Source organism: Schistocerca nitens, chromosome 3, assembly GCF_023898315.1.
Source record: "Schistocerca nitens isolate TAMUIC-IGC-003100 chromosome 3, iqSchNite1.1, whole genome shotgun sequence".
Lineage (NCBI taxonomy): Eukaryota > Metazoa > Arthropoda > Insecta > Orthoptera > Acrididae > Schistocerca > Schistocerca nitens.
Window position 1 is genome coordinate 780,005,215 of NC_064616.1, and position 22,066 is coordinate 780,027,280.

The following is a 22,066-nucleotide window of genomic DNA, read 5'->3' on the forward strand; positions in this document are numbered from 1 at the left end:
TGGTGTGGTAAACCTGCCAAAACCCCAGAGATTCTTCCCTCCACCCAGTAGAACCCGTAACACAAATGGATCTGTAATATATAGTCAACCCATCTTCAAAAAACCCCAGTTTCGACACTGAAACCGAGCGAGGTGGTGCAGTGGTTAGACACTGGACTCGCATTTGGGAGGACGACGGTTCAATCCCGCGTCCAGCCATCCTGATTTAGGTTTTCCGTGGTTTCCCTAAATTGCTCTAGGCAAATGCCGGGATGGTTCCTTTGAAAGGACATGGTAGACTTCCGTCCCCGTCTCTCCCTAATCTGATGAGACCGATGACCTCGCTGTCTGGTCTCACAGCCCAACCCAACCTCATCAGTGAACACTGTCTCTTAGCTTTTACCTCTATTTAAATGTGAAACTCTCCTACCCTTACTTAACCATCCCTTGGTAACCTTCCAGGGATTCTCATTCGCACCACTTCTTGGACACCCAGTTTCTACGTTCTTCCTAAAATCTGTAAGTCCAACCTCTTGGGAAATCTATTCTGCCTAGTTAATATCCACCATTGAAAGTATCACTACAATTGTTAACAACCACCTTCATTGTGTTACTGAAAACCTACCTTCCTATATAAAATGCACTAACACTCTCACTACTTGTTATCCACAGGTTCTGTTTCTTTACCACCACGTGGTTTGCTTTACATTGTCAGTGCCTCCTACGTCTATAGCAATATCTACAAGGCCCATGGTCTTTCTGAACATGAACTCTCTCAACACTTGGCTGACTTGAATGTCTTTTTTGGTAACCATGACCACTCGCAATTACTACTACTTTGAAAAACACCTAAAAAAAATATAAATTAAATAAAAATAAATTTAAAAAAATTGATGCCTTGCTGTTTGGTCTTGAATGGCGTTTCTGTGTACGAACCTGCTCATGACATATCTTGAGGCATGCTTTCAAGTCATCCAGTCCTTGGTTTGCTGAGTAAATTTTGTGGGAGATGACTCCACATCACTGACTTTTTCATAAGTACCTCTGTTCACATCAAACCTACCGATCACCAGCAATGCCCCCACTTTGATTGCTGCTACCCATTGCAAACCACAAAGTCTTTTCCATACAGCCTGTCGCTCTGAGGGTACTGCATTGTAGTGACAAACAGGGTAAGGGTAGCTTCTATGCTAAATGTCTTGCCAAAGCCTTTACAGACCAAAACAACCATCCAAATATCATGTACCATATTCCACACACACTCAACATTTGTTCCACTCTTTCTATGAAGGAGTTCCCCCTGGCATGGGGAGCCTTCCCTTCCCTTCCCTTCCCTTCCTTAAGGAAAACTGTATTTAGTAACTCTGCTTTAGTGGCGCCATCATCGGTAACATTTCCATCGCTATTGCGCAGTGACGGTATTGTCTGTTTTTTACCACTGGTGTACTTTATGTACGACCAGAATCTCCTTGGGTTTTCTACCATATTTTGAGACAATGTTTCATTGTGGAAACTATTAAAAGCATCTGACATTGACATCCACACTTAATTTCGAGCTTCTGTGATACTTAGCCAGTCTTGGGGATTTTGCGGTCTTCTGAATTTGGCATGCTTTTTTAGTTGCTTCTGCAACAGTGTTCGACGTGTTTTGGGTCCCATGGTGAATCAGTCCCGTTGCGGTATGAATCTATCTATTGCTGTCGATACTGTATCTTTGAATTTGAGCCATATCTGGTCTACACTTACATAATTAGCTTGGAAGGAATGGAGACACTCTCTTAGAAAGGCATCAAGCAGAATTTTTGTCTGCTGTTTTAAATAGATATATTTTGTGTTTATTTTTAGTGGTTTTGGTTGATATGGTTTTGAGCCTCACTACAATGACCTTGTGTTCCATAAGTTTGTATGTATAGCCTAAGTTGGTATGTATAGCCACTTGCAAACTGCAGCTAAGGTTCACAGTAGAAAATAATGTGCTCACCTTTAACTGCTGCTTCACAACTCATGCTATCTTGCAGCCTATTTCTTGTTCCTTCAGATCTCTCCTCCTCAGCTTGTCACTATTACCTATTTTCCTCCACCCCACCATGCCCCATTCCATCCTCATGTTCCCATAGCAATCTCACAATCCCTCAGTCACTTTCCTATTCAGCCCTGACTTTCACACTGTAACTTTCCTTCATCTCTTTCTGTTGCACTGAACCCGTCCTCTTACTTCTGTACTCTTTTTCTTAATGTTTCTTCCAGTGGACCCCTACAGCGTATCCTGCTTCACTGTATGTGGGTATGTGCCAGACACTTCCCCTGCAAGCAACTAAATGTTTCGCAGTGAAGCAATCTTTGCTAACCACCTCCCATTCTATTCCTCTCTCTTGCCACCTTACAACCCCTTCCTATTCTCCACCACTTATCTCAGTCAAAATCATGATGTTCCCCAGTTTGGATTCAGTGCTTGTGTTAGCTCTGTAAAGTGACTATGTCCAAAATCTAAGCAGCGTTACATCCTTCGACATGCCTGACCTGCCTCTTCTATTTTGGTCATATTAACAGTATATGGTTTCATCGCAGTAGCACACAAGCATACTTACTCTTCTCCCTTCTCCTAACCCCCCTTCCCCCACAGTCACCAGACTAATCTTATTTCGTTTTTTCCCTTTAGGGCAACATGAAGAACATAATCAGCAACATTTTTTGTTTTTTCCCTTTAGGGCAATGTGAAGAGGGCAACATGAAGAACATAATCGGCAAAATTTTGATAGTCAGTGGCGGGAAATCTCGCACAGTTTCTTGGTGTGGTCGACATGATAAAATGGAAACCAGTGCAACAAAGAAAGTGTAACAGCTTCATGGTTCACATCAAATGACATTGGATAGATGTCCTTTCCAATAGGAAAAATGTGAAAACATTTGTAGCTGGATGTTTAATTTGCTCTGGTTTACCGTTTAACTCAGCAGGAGCTGGAGGCATAAAAATTTCATTTTGTGTTGCTTCTAACAGGGAAATGATATATTGCTGGACATCAAATCATTGGCACATCAACACCAATGGTTTATGATAGTAATTTCAAATTTTCATCTAGTGTAAACTCCAGGTACAACTAATTAATCATTCAAATGCAGTTTTATTACAGCTGTATTTCTTTCCTCCGTTTAGTTCATTATCGTTGCTACAGTCATCTATGCCAACAACACAAGTATCATTTTGCTGATTTCAGCAGTTTATAGAATTAATTTTGAGTTGATAGTGTATGATTAACTAAGAATTACTACCCCAGTCTCTTAAAAAAAATTCTTATTTTTACCAGGAGAAAGTAGTCATAAACACTAGTCACAGGATGAGGTACAACATGACCTCCGCTTCTCCATGGAAACTGACTGTCATTCTAGAGGACAAGAGCCAGTCGTCAGTCAGAATAACGGAAGTGAAAAAGTGCTCAGTGCTGGACATCTTATGATTAAATGCAGCCGAGACAAGTGAAATCACATCTTTCACTTGTAGAGTTCTTACTTTTGGTGAACTGAAAACTGCTATGCGTGTGCAGTCTATCAATGCACTTCAAATTCAAGGTCATTCACTTTGCATTACCATTACTAAATGGGATGGTTTTATCTTCATGCATGCTTTATTATCGCACCTAGAAATTCTGTGCATTCATTAACAGGGATGAACCTGCTTTTATTAGAAGATTTTGGTTGCTCGTATGGTGAAGGAATTGGCTTGCATACCTATTTTTAAGCATCTACATACCAACTGAACTAAATGGGGTTGGGTAAACAACTTATGTAAAGGGAAGAGAGATCATTGAGGTGTACCACAGTTCGAGTGTGTGTGTGTGTGTGTGTGTGTGTGTGTGTGTGTGTCAGACAAATGATAATGAAAGCACTCGTATTACAACTGTCCTCATGTGTAACTACGGCTAGCTTTTTAAATAGGCATAACAAAGACTAAACTATGTGTGTGAGTGCACACAGTGTTTGCCTATTCTGATAACTCACAGTGCCTCATGAAAGAGTACAGACTGTGACACAGCTGCCATAACCTCATTACTTGCTTCACGCTACAAACAACGTGTATATTTGAAACTCCCTGGCGGATTAAAACTGTTTTGTGGACTGGGACTTCTGTCTTTTGTCTGTCTGTCTGCATTATATGAGCCCAAATCGTGATCCATCCTCACAGCTTTATTTCTGCCAGAACCTCATATGCTATCTTCAAAAGAAACACAGCATTATGAAAAAGATAGATTGCTACTCACCATATAGTGGAAATGTTGAGTCATAGACAGATACAACAAAAAGACTGCTAAATAAGTAAGCTTTTGGCCAAAAGCATTCTTCTAAATTAGACAACACACACACACACACACACACACACACACACACACACACACACACACACACACACACACACATTTGTGTGAATGCAACTCTCACACACATGACCACTGTCTCTGGCTGCCAAGGCCAAACCAGGGTTTGTTTTCCTGCACGACAGTTACTCATTAGTAACATACTATATAAGCTTGTAGTTTTCACCCCATGTAAATCTCTTATAATTATATTTGATAACTCTTGCAGAAGAAAATAATACTCTGAATTATTTATTCATTTTACTTTAACACTCGAGCTGCATATTACTGAGTTCTAGAACATCCACCAGATTTTATTTGTGCTTTCCCAAAAATATTGTAGACCTTCACTCAGTTTGGAGGCTGCTTCCTGGCTATCCCACAACTTATTTCAAAATAATAATAATAATAATATAACAAGCATTTTGTTTCAAATGTAGCACTGAACGTTTTTAACTGTAATTATTGCAAGGAATTGGTAGGTGGTCAAGTTGGTGATGATTACTGTGGGTACTGTGAACTTGTGCGTCGTTCTGCCAGCTCCTGGGGCTACAACTAATGTGTGTCTTTGGCCTGCTCCCTTTCGTGCTTGATCTTCTAAACTCCTCTAAAATATAAATCTTTACATTATATGTGTAACAGAAAAATGTATATACCATAGTGTTGGACATAGAAAGGAGGACAAAACACCTGTAAGAAAACCATATCGTATTATATTTGCCTTAGGTATTTTACAGTGAGAATTTTGTGAATTTATATAAAACATACAGGTAGCGAAAATAAATATCTTCTGTGTGTTAAGAGGCAATTTTTGTAGCAACTCCTAGACACACACAAACTGCTTCTGCTTTACATTCCTGTATGACATTGGCTGATGTAATTTAATTCCGTAAACACTGCTAGCTGTGATGTCTGCTAATTGCACTGTTATTGAGTCAGTTCCACCCACACTTTGGCTCACTACAGCCAACTTCCATGTGAAAAGCTGTTCACTTTTTCCAGTGGCACCTACTGTACCTGAACTGGTTTCATTGCATGGCACTTGTAATTATCTATTCTTGATGCTCAATACGAAGGAATTACCAAACATATAAACATAAGTCGACATGGATACAATTACTTAAAAATTAAATTTTGCTTTATACATGTATTTAACAACACAATGGTGGTCTTTATAGTTTACTAGAGTGCACAATCTCTCTTAACACCACTCACAGCAGTACCCTCCCAACAACCACCAAGGGTCTTCCCCCCCCCCCCTCCCTGCCTCCCCCCATGCAAGATCCTGAACTATGGAAATAGACTGTAATGTGATTCTCCCTTGACCAAACAGTATTTTGTGACCTTCTCCATTACTTTTGAAGAACTTGATAGGCGGGTTCATAACTGATAAGGTATTTGTTTTGGAAGTAGCCACACTTTGTTTTGTTTTCAACTAGTTTCAGGGTTGCAGGCTCATTCTGAAACAATTAGTCATTCCATTGGCCAAACTAAAATTGCACTTCCTGTGAAATGGCTGTGACCAGTGGTGATGCCATATCCCAGCCTGGTGGCATGAATAATTGCTTAAGAATGAGGTTGTTGCCCTGAAACTAGTAGCAAAGAATGAAAGGTAAATAGATAAAACAAATGGAAACAAAGTGTAAAAAAAAAGGGGGGGGGGGCCTTGATCAGTTATTGGCCTGCAAATAAATGATCACATAATACATCACTGTTCATGTTTCATGTAACATTCTAATCTAATGGGGTATTTCCTTTCTCCACTAGAAATATCATGGGCTTGCTCCTTAATCCAAGATATTCTGTGAAACAGCCATATATACATGTAGACTATGGTTACGCAACTGCAACTCTTAGTTTGCAGGTTTATATTGTGGGGTAGGTACTCTGTATGGGAGGCATGCACATGTGTGTGCCACTTTTGAGTTGCAATGCGAGTACCGTGAAGTGGAATGCTTAATTTCCCAACCTGAATATTCTGAAGCATGTTTGGGATGCTCACACTAAGTGTGTTGTTGCTCACAATCTTTCCTAGATCCATGCCATGTTGAGGGCAGTTTTGTGAGAGGAATGCCATCCACTTGCTATGAATCTCTGACACCAACAATAACAGCATCCTCCCCTGTTGTGACCTCATTTATGAACTAACAAACTGACATGTCCATTCTGAATATTTCAAATGTATTCTACATCTGACCATAAATTCATTGCCTTGGATTGGTTTGTAATGTTTTATTTATGTTATGACACATATTCCGCACTATGATTTGTCACATTCAACACATTACTTTTTGAATTGCTGCTATTTTTGTGAATTGTTGTTGGTTTATGGATACTGACATACATAAACTTTTTTCCTCTTGCACAAGTGCTGCAGATCTATATTAAAGTAGCCATTAATAACTACTGGGTACATAACTAATGAGCAGTTTCTAGTGAAATGTCTGTCTGTGTGTAGAACTGTAGGTGCAGTTCACTGGATTCAGTAGGAAGCAGTTGGTGATCTGTTTTTTTGTGTATGTTATTCTAATGGCAGTAACTAAATTCCCAGTCTGGATTATGAACAGTATTTCTTTACTGCATTCATGGTAATATGTCTTACCACCTCTGTTTGTTCCTGGAATCTAGTAATTTGCTGCACCAGCTGTAGGAGATACAGCTGTTAATTGTCATGAAATGTCTCATTTGCCTTTCAGGAGTGTGGGAAGTATGCTTACTACCAAAGTAATTTTTCCACAAAATTAATATTTCTTTTTGTGGACTGCGGGAAACATACATATTTCTAACTTAATTGTTTTACTATGCTCATGATAGCATGTCTTACCACCTCTGTATGTGCCTAATATCTTATGGTAATACACTGTACAAGATGGATAAAAACTGCAACAACAGTCAGTTTCTTTTTGTCATGAGATCACTTGGGAAGTTCGAAAACATTGCTTTGTTTCTACAATATACGGGTTGAGTCACTAACTATTGCCACCTAGAATAACTCCAAAAGTATGATAGTAGCTGAAAAGTTTGTGGGACAAATGTTGCATGGGACACCTGGGGCCATAATATGACGTTGATTTTTTGTAGCTATATGGGGTCGCTTCAGAGATATGAAGGTCAACTTTGTTTTTTTAAATGGGATGCTACAGTTTGGTACTTATTTTCTGATAGCGGCTATCGAGGTAAATCCAGGGATGTGTAACAGTAAGGTCTTTGAAGGACAACAAAGGTCAAAAAGGTGGCATGAACATCTATTTGCAGAAGGTGTTCAAAGTGATGACCATTGGTACCAGTGCAGTGCTGCAATCTTCTTATCATGGATTGAGTGGTATTCATTATCACTTTGGCAGTTATTGAAGCACATGCTCTGACAATTCTCTCGTATATCGTGCAAATAGTAAATATTCGCCAAATACGACGCATCCATCTACCGTGCCATTGACATGTAAACACCATTTGACGGTTTGACAATACAACACTAATAGGAATGGTAAGACTAGTATCGTCAAATCAAGCAAATGTGAATGATGTATTCCTTTGAAGAACAAGTCGATATGCTTCTCATTTATGGAGAATGCCAACGAAATTCAGAGGTAGAGACTTATATACTGAAAGATATCCTCAACGTACTCATCCTACACGTCGTACATTTAACTATGTGTGTGATAAATTGAGAACAACTAGATCTTTAACACATCGGAAACATATCAAGCAAAGGAAGGTTACTAACGAGGAAACGGAAAGTGGTACTCATGCCACTGTGGTTAGAGATCCTTGTGTTAGTTCACGTCAAATCGCAAGGGAATCTGACATGAGCCAGAGTAGTTTTGTTCGTGTTCTGCATCACCACAAGTATCATCCTTACCGTATCAGTCTCCACCAAGAATTAACTGGTACGAATTGTATGTGTCGCATTGAATTCTGCCGATGGGCTCAACTTCAGATTCAGAGGGATGACACATTATTAATTTGATTTTATTTACTGGTGAGGCTACATTCACGAACCATGAAAATGTTAATTTGCGTAACATGCATTATTGGGTAACTGAAAATCCATGTTGGCTGCGGCAAGTTGCACACCAAAAATCGTGGTCACTGAATATATGGTGTGGGATTCTGGAGGACAGGATTATAGGTCCCTATTTCATTGAAGGAAATCTTAATGGTAGGAAGTACGCCACATTCCTGCAAGAAACATTGGAAGAAATACCTGTAGGAACAAGAAACAGAATGTGGTATCAACATGATGTTTGTCCAGCACATTTTTCGCTAATGGGTAGAAATGAATTGCAGAGACCATTCCCAAATCATTGGATTGGATGCGGAGGAGATGTGTCAGGGCCACCTCATTTGCCAGACTTGATGCCTCTGGATTTTTTCTTGTGGGGGGATTCCTAAAAGACATTATTTATAAAGACATTCCAACTACACCTGAAGATATGAGAGAGAGAGAATTGTCAGAGCATGTTCTTTGACAAGTGCCGATGTGGTAAGGAATACCACTCAATCCATGATAAGAAGATTGCAGCACTGCATTGATACCATCGGTCATCACTTCGAACACCTTCTGTAAATGGACGTTCATGCCACCTTTGTGACCTACGTTGATCTTCAAAGACCTTACTGTTACACATCATTGGATTCATCTCGATAGCCGCTATCAGAAAATAAGTACCAAATTATAGCATCCCATTTAAAAAAAACAAAGTTGACCTTCATATCTCTGACACGACCCCACCTAGCAACAAAAAACCAACGTCATATTATGACCCCCGTTGTCCCATGCAGCTTTTGTCCAACAAAGTTTTCAATTCATTTCATGCTTTCGGAATTATTCTTGGTGGCAATAGTTAGTGACTGACCCTGTATACTACTGTGACTTGCTGCATATTGATACACTTATTGTAATGAACAGAAACTGCATATTTTTTGTATATGGTGCATAGTGAGTTGGCTTCTTATATAATGGCAACCCATAAAAACTCGCAAAAGGGCAGTGGGAAGAATGCTTACCATTCTAAATCTCAGTAGTAAAATTATCAAAAATTAAATAGTCAGTTTTGTGTGGCTGGGAAGGGAATAATGTTTAGTTGATAATGAAGGACTTCGAAGAAACTGCAGTTTACCTTATTACACACTGCTCATTTCATGTGTATGTGGCAAATCACACTACTTGAAACTTAAATCACTTTGCAAGTGCAAGCTGTAAGTATTCTTGTACATGTCAGGACCAATTTTAATGATATTATTAAGTAAAGACAGAATTTGTGTAATAAGTGACAAGGTGTTTGCACAGGGCAGTAAAATTAGCAATATTTGTGAAAAACAGCAATATTATTATAGTATGACATCTCGGAACATATTAGTATATATCCACCTCATTTAAATATGTGATTCTCAATTTTATTTAGTTCTTAACTTGAATGTTTCTTTATTCTTCAATTATAATTCCAGGGATTTGCTGTTGAAGTTGTCCCACCCTACATGGTTGCATCAAAAGAAGCTGTTGCCAAAAACGAGAAGTCAAAGTGGATGAAACACTCAAATCTGCCTGCAGTCACTACATCATGGCATAAATTTATGATTAAAAAGGTATTGCAGGATTTTCATTCAAAAGTTTTAGAAGTGAGCAGATCACAGCTGCACGAAGAAATTTATGCCTGTATACCACCAGCAACATATGAATTTCCAGATGGGTACTGTCAGGTATGTGCAACACTGACTTTGAAAATGTCAGAGTAAGTTATCTGCATTTAATACACATTTTTCAGTATGCCGTTTGCTCTGAATTTTCTAAGAGAAAGATATTATTGCACATGTCCTCTGAATGTCATTCTCCGTATAATGATAAACAAGAGTATTAAGTCAACAACTAGTTTGACTAATAGGTGTCTTAACTGAGTGTTATTTACTGTCAACTAACAGAAACCACTTTTATTGTAACATGCTAAAAGTAATTTGATTACAATGCCCGAATGAATATTTGTTTTTCTAATTAACAGACACAAATATAGATTCTTGCCAATAAGTCAACTGTACTTATTGTTGTGAAACACTGCACAATTCATTTTAAATTCCCATTTATAACCCTTGTTTTTTATCATTATCTCTTAAACTGCTGGTATGAAAGCCTGGTATGTTCTCCATCATTGAGATTTGCTGCTAAGCAATTCAGAAAAGGGGGGGGGGGGGGAGGAACACAGATACATTTTTGTGAAAAGATGCACTCATTTCACATTACTTCTTTTTGCATGTTTCCTGAACAACATAAATTTTTACCATTTTTGACAAATTCATTGCAAGAGAGTCCACAGTTGTGTAGATATTTATAATTTTTCATTTGTTTGTGTGGTTTTAAATGAAATGACCAGTTTTGATGAAAGTCATAATCAACAAGTGCCTAAGGTACAACCAGTCATTGTTGTATGTGAGGAATTGACAGTAAATTGTGGCTCATTCAGCTGAAGGCTTTAGGATGTGTTTATGCTGTCACCTTTCTCTTTGCTGGTATGGCTCAGCAGTGATGAAAAAAACACACTGAGTCTTACCAGCCAGTTTAGCCTGCATTGTCATTGCTCTCCATGCTGCTCACTACAATTCTTGCCAGTTGATGATGTCGAGCTGGTTTGTGTTTTGCACCACGACCATTGCCATATGTCCTGAAACTTGAGCCATGGTTGGCTGCTTTAAGGTCACTCCAGCAGTGCCGTGTTTGAGTATGTTAGCAATGTGAACAGCTGCAGGTTAATTACTCCCAGCAAGCAGTGAGGCTGCAGTGTAAATGTAACAAGGCTCCCAACGAGCAGCGAGGTGCAGTGTGCCAGAAGCAAGCAGCGAGATGCTAGCAGTTTGGTTGCAGCATAAACATACCCTTAGTTGTCTGCTGAATGATGACTGGAACAGGAATACGAATGAATGAATCAGCTATAAAAGGTTGAGATGCAACCCTCGTTACTTCTCTCACCATCAACCACATTCACTGGTACTAATTATAATCCATGATCAATCAACATCCAAATTCTTACAGACTGGATGCAGTGCAGTCCAAGATCTGTACATCCCCCTCAAAAGCCTCTCAGAGGTCATAAGTAGGACTGAGTTCAGATGATATCTTGGGGCCAGACAAGTACTCACATTTCTGTGGGATGTTCATCAATATCTGCACTGTTAAGATGTAATTGGTTGGTGCACTGTTTGAATATACTGGTCTCCATCATGGCACTGAAGGTAGACAAGCAGGTGCACATAATATGCCAACATGTATTATTCACTTTTGGGAGATGATGCAGTTGTACCAGATATTCCATTTCATTCTATGTAAACATTCAGATGCACTATCCCAGAATGTAGCATCGGGTCAAGGGGGATCCACTGGCCCATGTATTATTAAAGAAAAAAGGTAACTGCACACTGTTGAAAGTTTTTTAAAAGAAACCATTGTCATAACTTTGAAGTTGTCTTCTTTGACATTATTCCATCAATCCATCAACACTTCACTATACTGGAAACCAGCTGCTCGAAGTTTGTATTTGAACATTTCAGCACAATGACAGACATTTGACTAGGTACAGATTTGCTTCAGGCATGGGAAGTTGCTTTTCCAATAAATTCTGAAGGGGTTGGTGTCCTTTCAAAGTACCTGAAACCTGCCATTCCAGGCATATGTAGCACTCTTTGCCATGTCAGCATTAATAGAGTTCACCACCATCATCCTAATGTTGAACAAGAACCTGGGACTGTGAACATAGACTTGAATGGATCTGTGGCCATAATACTTGTCAACCTAGTTTGAAGGTGCAACCCAGTGCACTTCAGAGTTTCCTTAACCTCCATGTGCGGTGGGATACTACGAATGTGGTGTGTGGACATACAAGGTGAGAATGTAGGTCTCGCAGGAGGCATGTGCGAGATAGTCCCTGCAGTAGCGCTATCCTCTGTGCCCTCGGTGGCTCAGATGAATAGAGCGTCGACCATGTAAGCAGGAGATCCCGGGTTTGAGTCCCGGTCGGGGCACACATTTTCACCTGTCACCATTGATATATATCAATGCCTTATTAATATAATTGTAATTCCATGTGAAGTATTTATCTGTTCATGTCTTGGATGGTTTCATCACAAAAAAACTTTTTCCCTGATTATGAAGCCACCTTCAAACTCTCTAACTCGGAACAGAGGTAACAGTTTTATCCACTGATACCCCTTTTTCTGATACTTCTGCACAACAAATCATATAAAAAATGATGTTTTCCAAAGATCTTTAATGCAGTGCATCAGTTACACTGCATATTTTTGTTGTACACAAGTATAAATACAAAACCATGAAGTACAACATTTTTATCTTCACAAGCACATAGAGAAACATGGCATCAACTTGGTATTCTGTGCTGTGATTGGTTGCTAGAAGCGCAACACATAAGGAAACAGTTCACAAATGTCATAAAAACTACTGATTTCACATTATTTTTCCCTTTATAGTTTCCATGAAATTTGCACGTCCTTCCTCATCAGTGCAGAAACACTGTCCCCAGGTGCTTGAGTGCTCATTAGAAGTATTCCTGCTTCACTGTGACATGCAGTTTGTGAGGGTCCTATATCATTACGTGTGAAGATATTTGTCATTACGTGTAACATTCAATTATAAATTTATCAATCTTCTTTATTGCAAAGTGTATATTGCAGCTATGTTGGGTTTTACTGGGTTTGAATTCCAAAGTAATCACTGCCCACTGACAGTGCTTTGAATGATGTAAGATTGTTGTTCCTGGGTGAGAGAACTTAGCATGGCAGTCTAGTGGAGGGAGTAGAGTCTGAAATCCACAGTTGAGTCAAGTGGAACTCAGACAATGCGCTTTCTGGCATTGTTCAGATGAAATTGGTAATTCGCTTTTGATATAATAATCTACACCATAATTGGTTGGTTTAGCCCTTTGCGGCACATTGATTTCGGTCTGAAACCATATTTTTACTTCGTTTGCATATCTGGCCCTCTGGTTTTATCTTGACGCCAGCACTGCACAGTGATATGCAAATTAGATGTTGTTATATACATAATTTGTGATGTTTCTGCAACAGACTTTTGGAATATCGGGTAATGATTCGTTCTTATACTTCATTTACAGAATTTTGTAAGATGTTTTTATTAATAATTATAATAAGCAGTTTCGTTTCTTCCAAAAGTACAGGTGGTTTCATTCTCAAATAACCTTCATAAGTAAATCAAAGGGTAGATTTTTTTATTCCTTATAGATTGTCAGTATGGATAGTAGACTACCGTCAAGAAGCAACCAGTGATTTAGTGCTTGTGACCTCAGCACTGATATGCTAATGGACATACTACCAGAAATTCCAAGTGATCCAGAGTTGACTGCTTCAGACATTGAAAGTGAATCAGATGAAATTGATCAACAACCACAACTTACTGTACCCGATGCGAACATAGTTCAACGTGCAGGCAATGTGGGTGAAAGTGTTTCTGTTGAGAGTGACTCTGTTCGCATTAGTGACTTCAACAATGACAATAGCATGTGTGATGATACTGTAGAACTAATAAAGCATGTAGAGTGGGTGTAAGACACACTTGGAAAAGAAACTGTCAAATTTTCACATAAATATGGTTCAAATATTCTTTCTGGCAAAACAAGCTGCATTGAAAAATTTGGCTGCTTATTTCATAATGATTTACTAGAGCATCTTGGGTTTCAAACAAATTTATATACGACTCAGAAACTTGGAGGTTCCACTGCTTTCAAACCAACTGATGCTGAGGAAATGAAGAAATTTATTGCCATCAATTTATTAATGGGGATCAAAAAATGTCCTTCATACAGGGATTATTGGTCTTCTGACCCAGTTGTCCGTGATTTGTACATTACAGCTCTCATGCCTCTGAATAGATTTTTATGGTTGCTAGGTCAATACATGTGAATGACGATAATCAGCAGCCAAAAAAGGGAGAAAAAGGTTATGATAAACTGTTCTAGATACACCCACTGCTGAACTATCTAAGCAAGAACTACTCTGAAAATTATTTGCCAACAGAACACCTTGCTGTAGATGAATCTATGATTTCATTCAAAGGTAGGTCAAGCCTAAAGCAGTATATGCCACAGAAACCTATAAAATGTGGATACAGAGTTTGGGTACTGGCAAATGAAACTGGCTGCATTTCCAAATGTCAGATCTATACTGGGAAAGTTGGGCAGGAGACAGAAAAGTGCTTAGGTTCCCGAGTTGTAAAACATCTTAGCTCAGAACTTGCAGGAAAATATCACAAGTTGTATTTTGCTAATTATTTTACTTCTGTGCCCCTCATGCTTGATCTGAGGAAACAAGGAATATATGCCTGTGGAACAGTGAGAAAAGGGAGAGTTGGGTTCCCAAAAGACTTTGAAAATGAAAAGCACATGTCCCGGTGAGAATTCCAGTTTCAATGCAGCAGCCAAGGCATCACAGCAATGGTTGAGAAAGATCACAAACCAATTACAGTTTCTTTTAAATTTTCACAATATTGAAAATGTAAGCACGGCATCTCAAATGTAAAGGTGGTACTCGTGTAGAAATTTCATGCTCAGATGTTGTAAAGGATTACAATGCCTATAAGGAACTTGTGGACAAATCTGACGTGTTAAAATCAGTCTATAAAATTGATAGAAAGAGCAAAAAGTGGTGGCACAGAATTTTGTAGCACTTTCTTGGTGTCACTATTGTAAATTCCTACGTCATTTATAACAAACATTGCAATAAAGAGAAAATCTCCTTGAAGCAGTTCAGACACGCTCTAATAGGTGGTGTAGTTGGAGCATCTTCATCATCTCCTAACTGCAAGAGTTCCCAGATCCAGCAGAATGGTTTCGAGCCATTCATTACACCAGAAAAGTGCTATGGGAATGTGTCCCATATGCCAGAAAGAGGACCATCCCAACGATGTGCACACTGTAGTACTGCTAAAGTACCACACTGCACAAGATCAGTGTGTAGAACATGCAATTTGGTTTTTATATAATGAAAATAAAAAAAAACTGTTTCACTGAATTTCACAAAAAAATGTAGCCATTAAAATCATCTGAATGTCCCAGTGGTTTCACTTTGAAACCACCCAAAATATTTTATTATGGAATTCAAGTGTTATTGTTTTTTTTAACATATTATTGCTTTCTGTGACAATAAAGATAGATTTTGAAAGAAATTATTATATTTTTGTTCCTATGTTTATTCTTGGGCCACAAAGGGTTAGAGTTTCAGTGTTAACTGATCAACATTATTGGTGAAATGGTAATTAAATAGACACCCTAGCTGCAAACAGGCGTTGATATACTTCAATGGGGACATGTTGAAAATGTGTGCCCCGACCGGGACTCGAACCCGGGATCTCCTGCTTACATGGCAGACGCTCTATCCATCTGAGCCACCGAGGGCACAGAGGATAGTGCGTCTGCAGGGACTTATCCCTTGCACGCTCCCCGTGAGATCTATTAGGTGCACTACGAATGTAGTGGTATGGACATGTTGGGAATGTGGATCTCACGGGGAGCGTGCAAGGGATAAGTCCGTGCAGACGCACTATCCTCTGTGCCCTCGGTGGCTCAGATGGATAGAGCGTCTGCCATGTAAGCAGGAGATCCCGGGTTCGAGTCCCGGTCGGGGCACACATTTTCAACATGTCCCCATTGAAGTATATCAACGCCTGTTTGCAGCTAGGGTGTCTATTTAATTACCATTTCATTTCTAGCAAAGCTGCATGGTCATCCACGGTATGTGTTCTTTCGAGAACAGATACTACCGTCATATATAACTTTATTGGTGGCATGGAGATATTGCTAAGCTGTGCATATTTAAGTATTTGAAACAAGTAATGGTTTAAGTAATAAATCATACTGATGGTGATCCACTAACAGTAAATGTTATGAATCGAATTCTTCATTATCCACTTTGTCAAACTACCGGGAATTGAAATAGATGCCATTAAATTCATGGAGTGGAGAGAGGCAGAATCGTCGTAATGTGAGACACCCAACTATCATGTTATAAACTGAGTTGTTGCCATCTGTACTCCGCAGTGTGGAGATAAATGTAGCTAATGCTGCTACTCTCATGTTATTTTTTAAGTTTTAAATTGGAAAACAATGTGATGGAGGGTAGTGTCTGCATCTGCTGTTAAAGTCTGAGTTAGCCAACAGAGGAATTTATCTTTGCATTTTGTTGGCTACATTATTTGACGATTTATGTCGATTTTTTTAAACCTGTAGTAGACCATTGATATGAAAATACTTGAGCCTGCATGATTGGAGACATGGATTGCAGCCTGCATCAAACTTCAATGATCTGGCCATTAACAGGTGCCTTGATATCTGATCTTCAGTCAATTCTCTGTGTGACTATGTCAGATGTGACATTGGTATGACTATTTTCACTTAGAGTAATCAGTATTATCATTTCTCTGAAGATAACGAAGTCATCCTTTATAGTCTTGGACTCTTTTCTTTTTATTTATTAAAATAGAACTACAGTAAAGAGGAGAATTGAAGTGCTGGACAAAAGAGCACTCAAGACATTCGCACCAGCTTTGTAGTGGGTCCTAGCAAGCTTAGATTTACTTCTGGAGAAGGCCAAGTGGATACTACAATGCAACAAAATATTAGATCACATTATTAAAGCTTGAACAAGATAGAATACTTAACTTGAAAACAACCAATATCCACAGGAATGTCTATGTATGTATTTGTTGCTGTTGCTGCATTCTATCACTTACAACTTGATACAACAGAGAATTATAGTCATCCCAATATACAGTTGACTGTAAACTTCGATATAATTCTGACTCGTAATACAACTCGCAATGCAGGATCTGAAGCAAGACAATGGTGTCATCATAGGTGATGATTAGAGAGTGGGTGAGCAGTGCTGCATTCTGACATAAGTAATCTTCCGGCAGTGGTGACGTATGGAAAATCTTGAGGGTATGTCTATGTTGATGTCTCTCATTCGTTGCTCCATCAAGCTGCGACCGTCCTTACTTGTGGTTCTGTCGTGAGGTGCCAACTTTGACATGGGACCGTGTACTTCGGATGACACCACAAGAATGACATTTACTTTACTTGTTTACAAAAATGTGGCAGTGTGTGTGATCCATAATAATGTAAGGAAAAGTAAAATGGATTTCATGTTGTGCTCCACTTTGAGTCTTGATTTTATTGATTTCTTATTTCCAAGAGCCAAAAAGAATAACTGACTGTGACAATGTTGTACTTTATACCACCATTGACACCTCGGTGGCTGTTTCTAGGAATTCTGGACAGGAACCTGAAGAAAGTGCAAAGAATGTGTTCTCATAGATGCAGTAGTGATACAGACTCAAAAATTAACAATAGCTGCAAATAAAACTATGTATGTATGTTGCTTAAGGGCAATCTGAAAAAAAGTTATATATATATATATATATATATATATATATATATATATATATATATATATATATATATATGATAGAGGGAAACATTCCACGTAGGAAAAATATATCTAAAAACAAAGATGATGTGACTTACCAAATGAAAGTGCTGGCAGGTCGACAGACACACAAACATACACACAAAATTCAAGCTTTCGCAACAAACTGTTGCCTCATCAGGAAAGAGGGAAGGAGAGGGAAAGACGAAAGGATGTGGGTTTTAAGGGAGAGGGTAAGGAGTCATTCCAATCCCGGGAGCAGAAAGACTTACCTTAGGGGGAAAAAAGGACGAGTATACACTCGCGCACACACACACACACACACACACACACACACACACACACATACTGAACAACACAAGAAACTTTTCACCACATGTGGATAGAATCTGTCAAAAGGCAGATGAAATAATGCATAGAATTGCCAGTGTGGCTTTCTCATGGGGTCTTTGTAACTATAATGCAACACAATACTGACTGCAACTGTGGACTGTGTAAGAAGTGTAATGGGCGGCTGGTTTGGGAAGGTGTGGGTGATCAGTTCTCTGCTGGAGGTGGGTGAATATGGAGACGATGTAGGCAGCCAGTCTGTTGCCAGAACATGAATGTAGAACAATGTATTATTATTGGAGGTGTCTTGTTTATATATATATATATATATATATATATATGGAAGGAAATGAACAGAAAAAGGAGCCACCTTCAAACTTATCCCAACACAAAAAAGATTGTATTTGTTGTGTTCTGCCTACTCATTGAATATGGGGTGCCTAAGAAACCTGCTTCTCGGTTTGCTAGACAACAATTCAAGCAAATTGTATTAATGAATTTTTATTGTAGGAGATAAATAATAATACTTAACTTTGAGAATTTACAATGGTTTATCGCAAACAAAATAAGAAATCTCCTCAGTATACACATTTTCTAATACAAGTGAAACAATACAGTTCCTAAGTCACTGCTATAGAGCTCGTAGAACAGTTAGTCTTCAACTGGGCTGTGGCCAGGCGGTGCGGCGCTTATGTCTTCTGTGTGTAGATGCTGCTGCTGTCTCATTGTCGTCCTAGAGAGGGGTCGGTTAGCGTACTATTGGCTGACGTCTTCTTCACAGCCCTCTCTGCTTTAACATTCCTTGACTTTACACCAGAACAGTATTGGGACAATATAAAAACAAAGTTCCTACAACCAACAATGTAAAGGTGTGGACAGAAGTTGCTGTTGACTTTAATTTGCAGAACATTAGGCCAGATTGTGACTGGAAGAGTTTGAAAATGTGTAACAAAAATGTTAAGAAAATGACCAAGAAAGCATTTGCACATAGTGAGGTACTATTTTAAGATCCACTTTACAGTTATTACTTTTCATCTCTATGTAATTGCATTGTGGTTTGTAAACTGGAGCAAAAAGAGTGTCAAAAATTTTCATGTTTGAAATACATAAAACTTGAAGCATTAATTTTGTCAGGTCTGCTTTTATGGAAAGTGGATAGAAGCTAATTTCAGCCCTGAAGCCACAATTTTTTCTTATCGCTAAGTCCTATGACGACAATTCAGATTTTCATCCCAAAGCTGTATGTGGTGGTTTGTAAGCATTTTAATATGCTTACATAAATTTTTTGAAGCAAATTTGCCACTTAAAATGTATCTTCAACTGAAAATATTGTTCTTGCTGACTACTAAAAACAATAATGTACTAAAATAATGCACTAACTTAACTATGACAGCACAACATCACGTATATTGAACTAAAACTAATGGTCTCCCAAAACAAAAGAACAGAAAATGTTCTCAATGAAATGAATATGAAATCGATGTACAGTGCCTACTTACAGAACATGAAGTAAGAATGGAAACATTGAGAGTAGATAAAGAAATTAAAGAACTGGAACTAAAAGAAATGAAAAGACAATCAGTCGTTGAAACCATTCCAACTTTGTAAATATATTTGTGTAAATACATTTTGAATAAATTTTGCACTCACTGTATTGTGGCTCTTGTTAGTCTCATTTTCTGGTGATACTGGAACTGCTTTGTAGACAGATTTTCATCCTGAAGTTATACATTGTGCTTTGTAAACATTTTAATATGCTCTGTTTTGAATTTGCTGTGTAAAAGATAGCTTATAATATTATTCATAACATCTTATTCTGATAAAGTTTTAAATAATCAGTTAACAGAGAAATAACTATTTTTAACTTTTTACATAAATACAGTGTTAATTAACACTGCCCTCACTGCATTGTGACCCCAGTTTGCCTCATTTTCTGAAGGTACTGGAATTTCTTCGCACACTCTTCTCCCAGGAAATACATTGTCATCCGTTTCGGCCCCCTTATCTTATGCATTGACAGCAATATTATGCAACACAAATGCTGCAACTAAAATAACTGCCACGCGATTTACCCATATTCTGAGCCCTAAACTTAAACAGGGAAATCTTTTTGCCGCACTAAACTTTCTTCCAACCGCTGACCTGTTTTTCTTGTGGACTTGATTATAGGTTCACTCAGCCGCCATTTCTTTTTGGACTACTGGCATCAGCAGATACGTGCAACACCGGTAGCCACTGTCTCCTGGAAGTATGCCTTCTGGAATTTCTCTCGTTTCCAACTCAGCACGTATGCGTGAGTTTCCAAAAATGTTACTCTTGTGGACAGATCCTGGCCATCTAGCCACTATTTTAAACATCGCAGCTTAGCATCTGAGATTGCTTGTACCTTTAATGAAAAGACCCATGACTATTCGTAAATATATCTGCACTTTTACCACCAGGAGATTTGATGGGGATATGGGTACGCTCAGTAGCTCCTAAAACAACAGGAAAATGCACCATTTGATAAAAATCACACTGGGTTTTTCTTGCATAATTTTATTCCATAAGCACTTTCATAAATTCATTCTTCATCAAGGCAGTGCAGGCCAATACCTCGTGGACAGCTCTGCAAACAGTTGCTACATCTGTACTAAACACATTGTTGACCACCACATGAAAACTTCCGGTAGCATAAAATCTTAATGTTAATACCAGCATGCACATGGCTGGCTTCTTTTTCTTTGTTTCAGCAGATACTTTCTCACCCTTAGTTCTGACTGCCACAAAGTGTTTTTGTTCAAGCAAAACCTCAGCTTAAATGGTTTATCATTTAATTCCAAAATGGGCCCATTCTGTCACAGAACATGCAGGGAGCTTGTTGGATCTCATCATATACATCAGAATACTCGGATATGTGTAAAGTAAACGAAAGGAAACAATGCTATTTTCATTGCATAACTTTCCTGCCCATATAATGCTGCACATCCCACTGGCTCAGAGCACTCGGAAAACACTAAGTATGGTATGGTTTTAAAAGATAGTGCTGTTTTAATTACCTTTACGACCAGTACTGTAGAGAAAGTAGTATTAAATGGGAAAAAATCAGGAATTGAGTTGGGTTTGAGCTTCATATCATCTGCCTACGCTAAAACACTACCATTATGTTACCACACTAGTTACTTATGCTTACTTGTGTTATATTCATCAGCGTGCGTACAGTTGTCACAGCAGTTTAAGCATGTGTTCAGTAATTAAAAATTTAATACAAATTGTGTGGTTGCCGCTACTCGAGCTGAGAGAGCACATTTATAGGAGATGTTTAATCATTACTGGTGCTGTCAAAAACACATACTTAACTGTTCACTGCAAATATTTTGAATTTCCCTTACTTACTATGCCACTAAGTGTGTATAAAATTCCTTTAAGCTAATTACATAAATTATGAGTTGTCTCCCAAGAATTGTATGAGATCAGTTATCTACATTCATTACATACATAGCTGGTAATTTTCTTAACCTAACCTTAGAGATTGAAAAAGAAATTTCAAGCATCAGCAGTGTGATAAGAGGCATAGTCACATATTTACTTACCATTGCTTATTATTGATTTTAATTTGTATTTTCTAAAAACAAAGCATTATTTTGTAATGTAATTATATTGTAAACTGTCGATTACAGTTGAACCTGACTTTAAACTGCGAATTTCTGCCTGTCAAATATAGTCCTTCATTATGGCAATATAACCTTGGATTAATGTTTATACAATGCAGATTTCCAGGTTAAGCTTGATCTGAGGTCATTTCCTGTCTTAATCTAATGTTGAATGCTTTATGCAATCAGCCCTAATTATTATGAGCAGCTACAACTCATCTCCAAGGGTATGTATGTACGGACAGCTGAACCAGTCCAGCAAGGAGAAGAAACATACTCCGCCCCCAGTGCAGACAACAAAGGAAAGGGAGTTACTATTGAAATGCAAAAATAATCTGA

The 22,066-nt window shown here is 38.5% G+C and overlaps 1 protein-coding gene and 2 non-coding genes across 3 annotated transcripts in view; 2 read left to right on the forward strand and 1 right to left on the reverse strand.

Annotated features, from left to right (window-relative positions):
• Window positions 1–22,066, forward strand: part of LOC126248791 (actin-like protein 6A) — a 93,419-nt gene that overhangs the window by 41,682 nt on the left and 29,671 nt on the right. The window contains exon 2 of the mRNA XM_049950175.1: window positions 9,777–10,028. Within this exon, the coding sequence (XP_049806132.1) occupies window positions 9,777–10,028 (252 nt within the window). The remainder of the gene's footprint in view (window positions 1–9,776; window positions 10,029–22,066) is intronic.
• On the reverse strand, window positions 15,663–15,737 carry Trnat-ugu (transfer RNA threonine (anticodon UGU)). The gene has a single exon. It is a non-coding gene; the product is annotated as a tRNA-Thr (tRNA).
• On the forward strand, window positions 15,893–15,967 carry Trnat-ugu (transfer RNA threonine (anticodon UGU)). Its single transcript has one exon. It is a non-coding gene; the product is annotated as a tRNA-Thr (tRNA).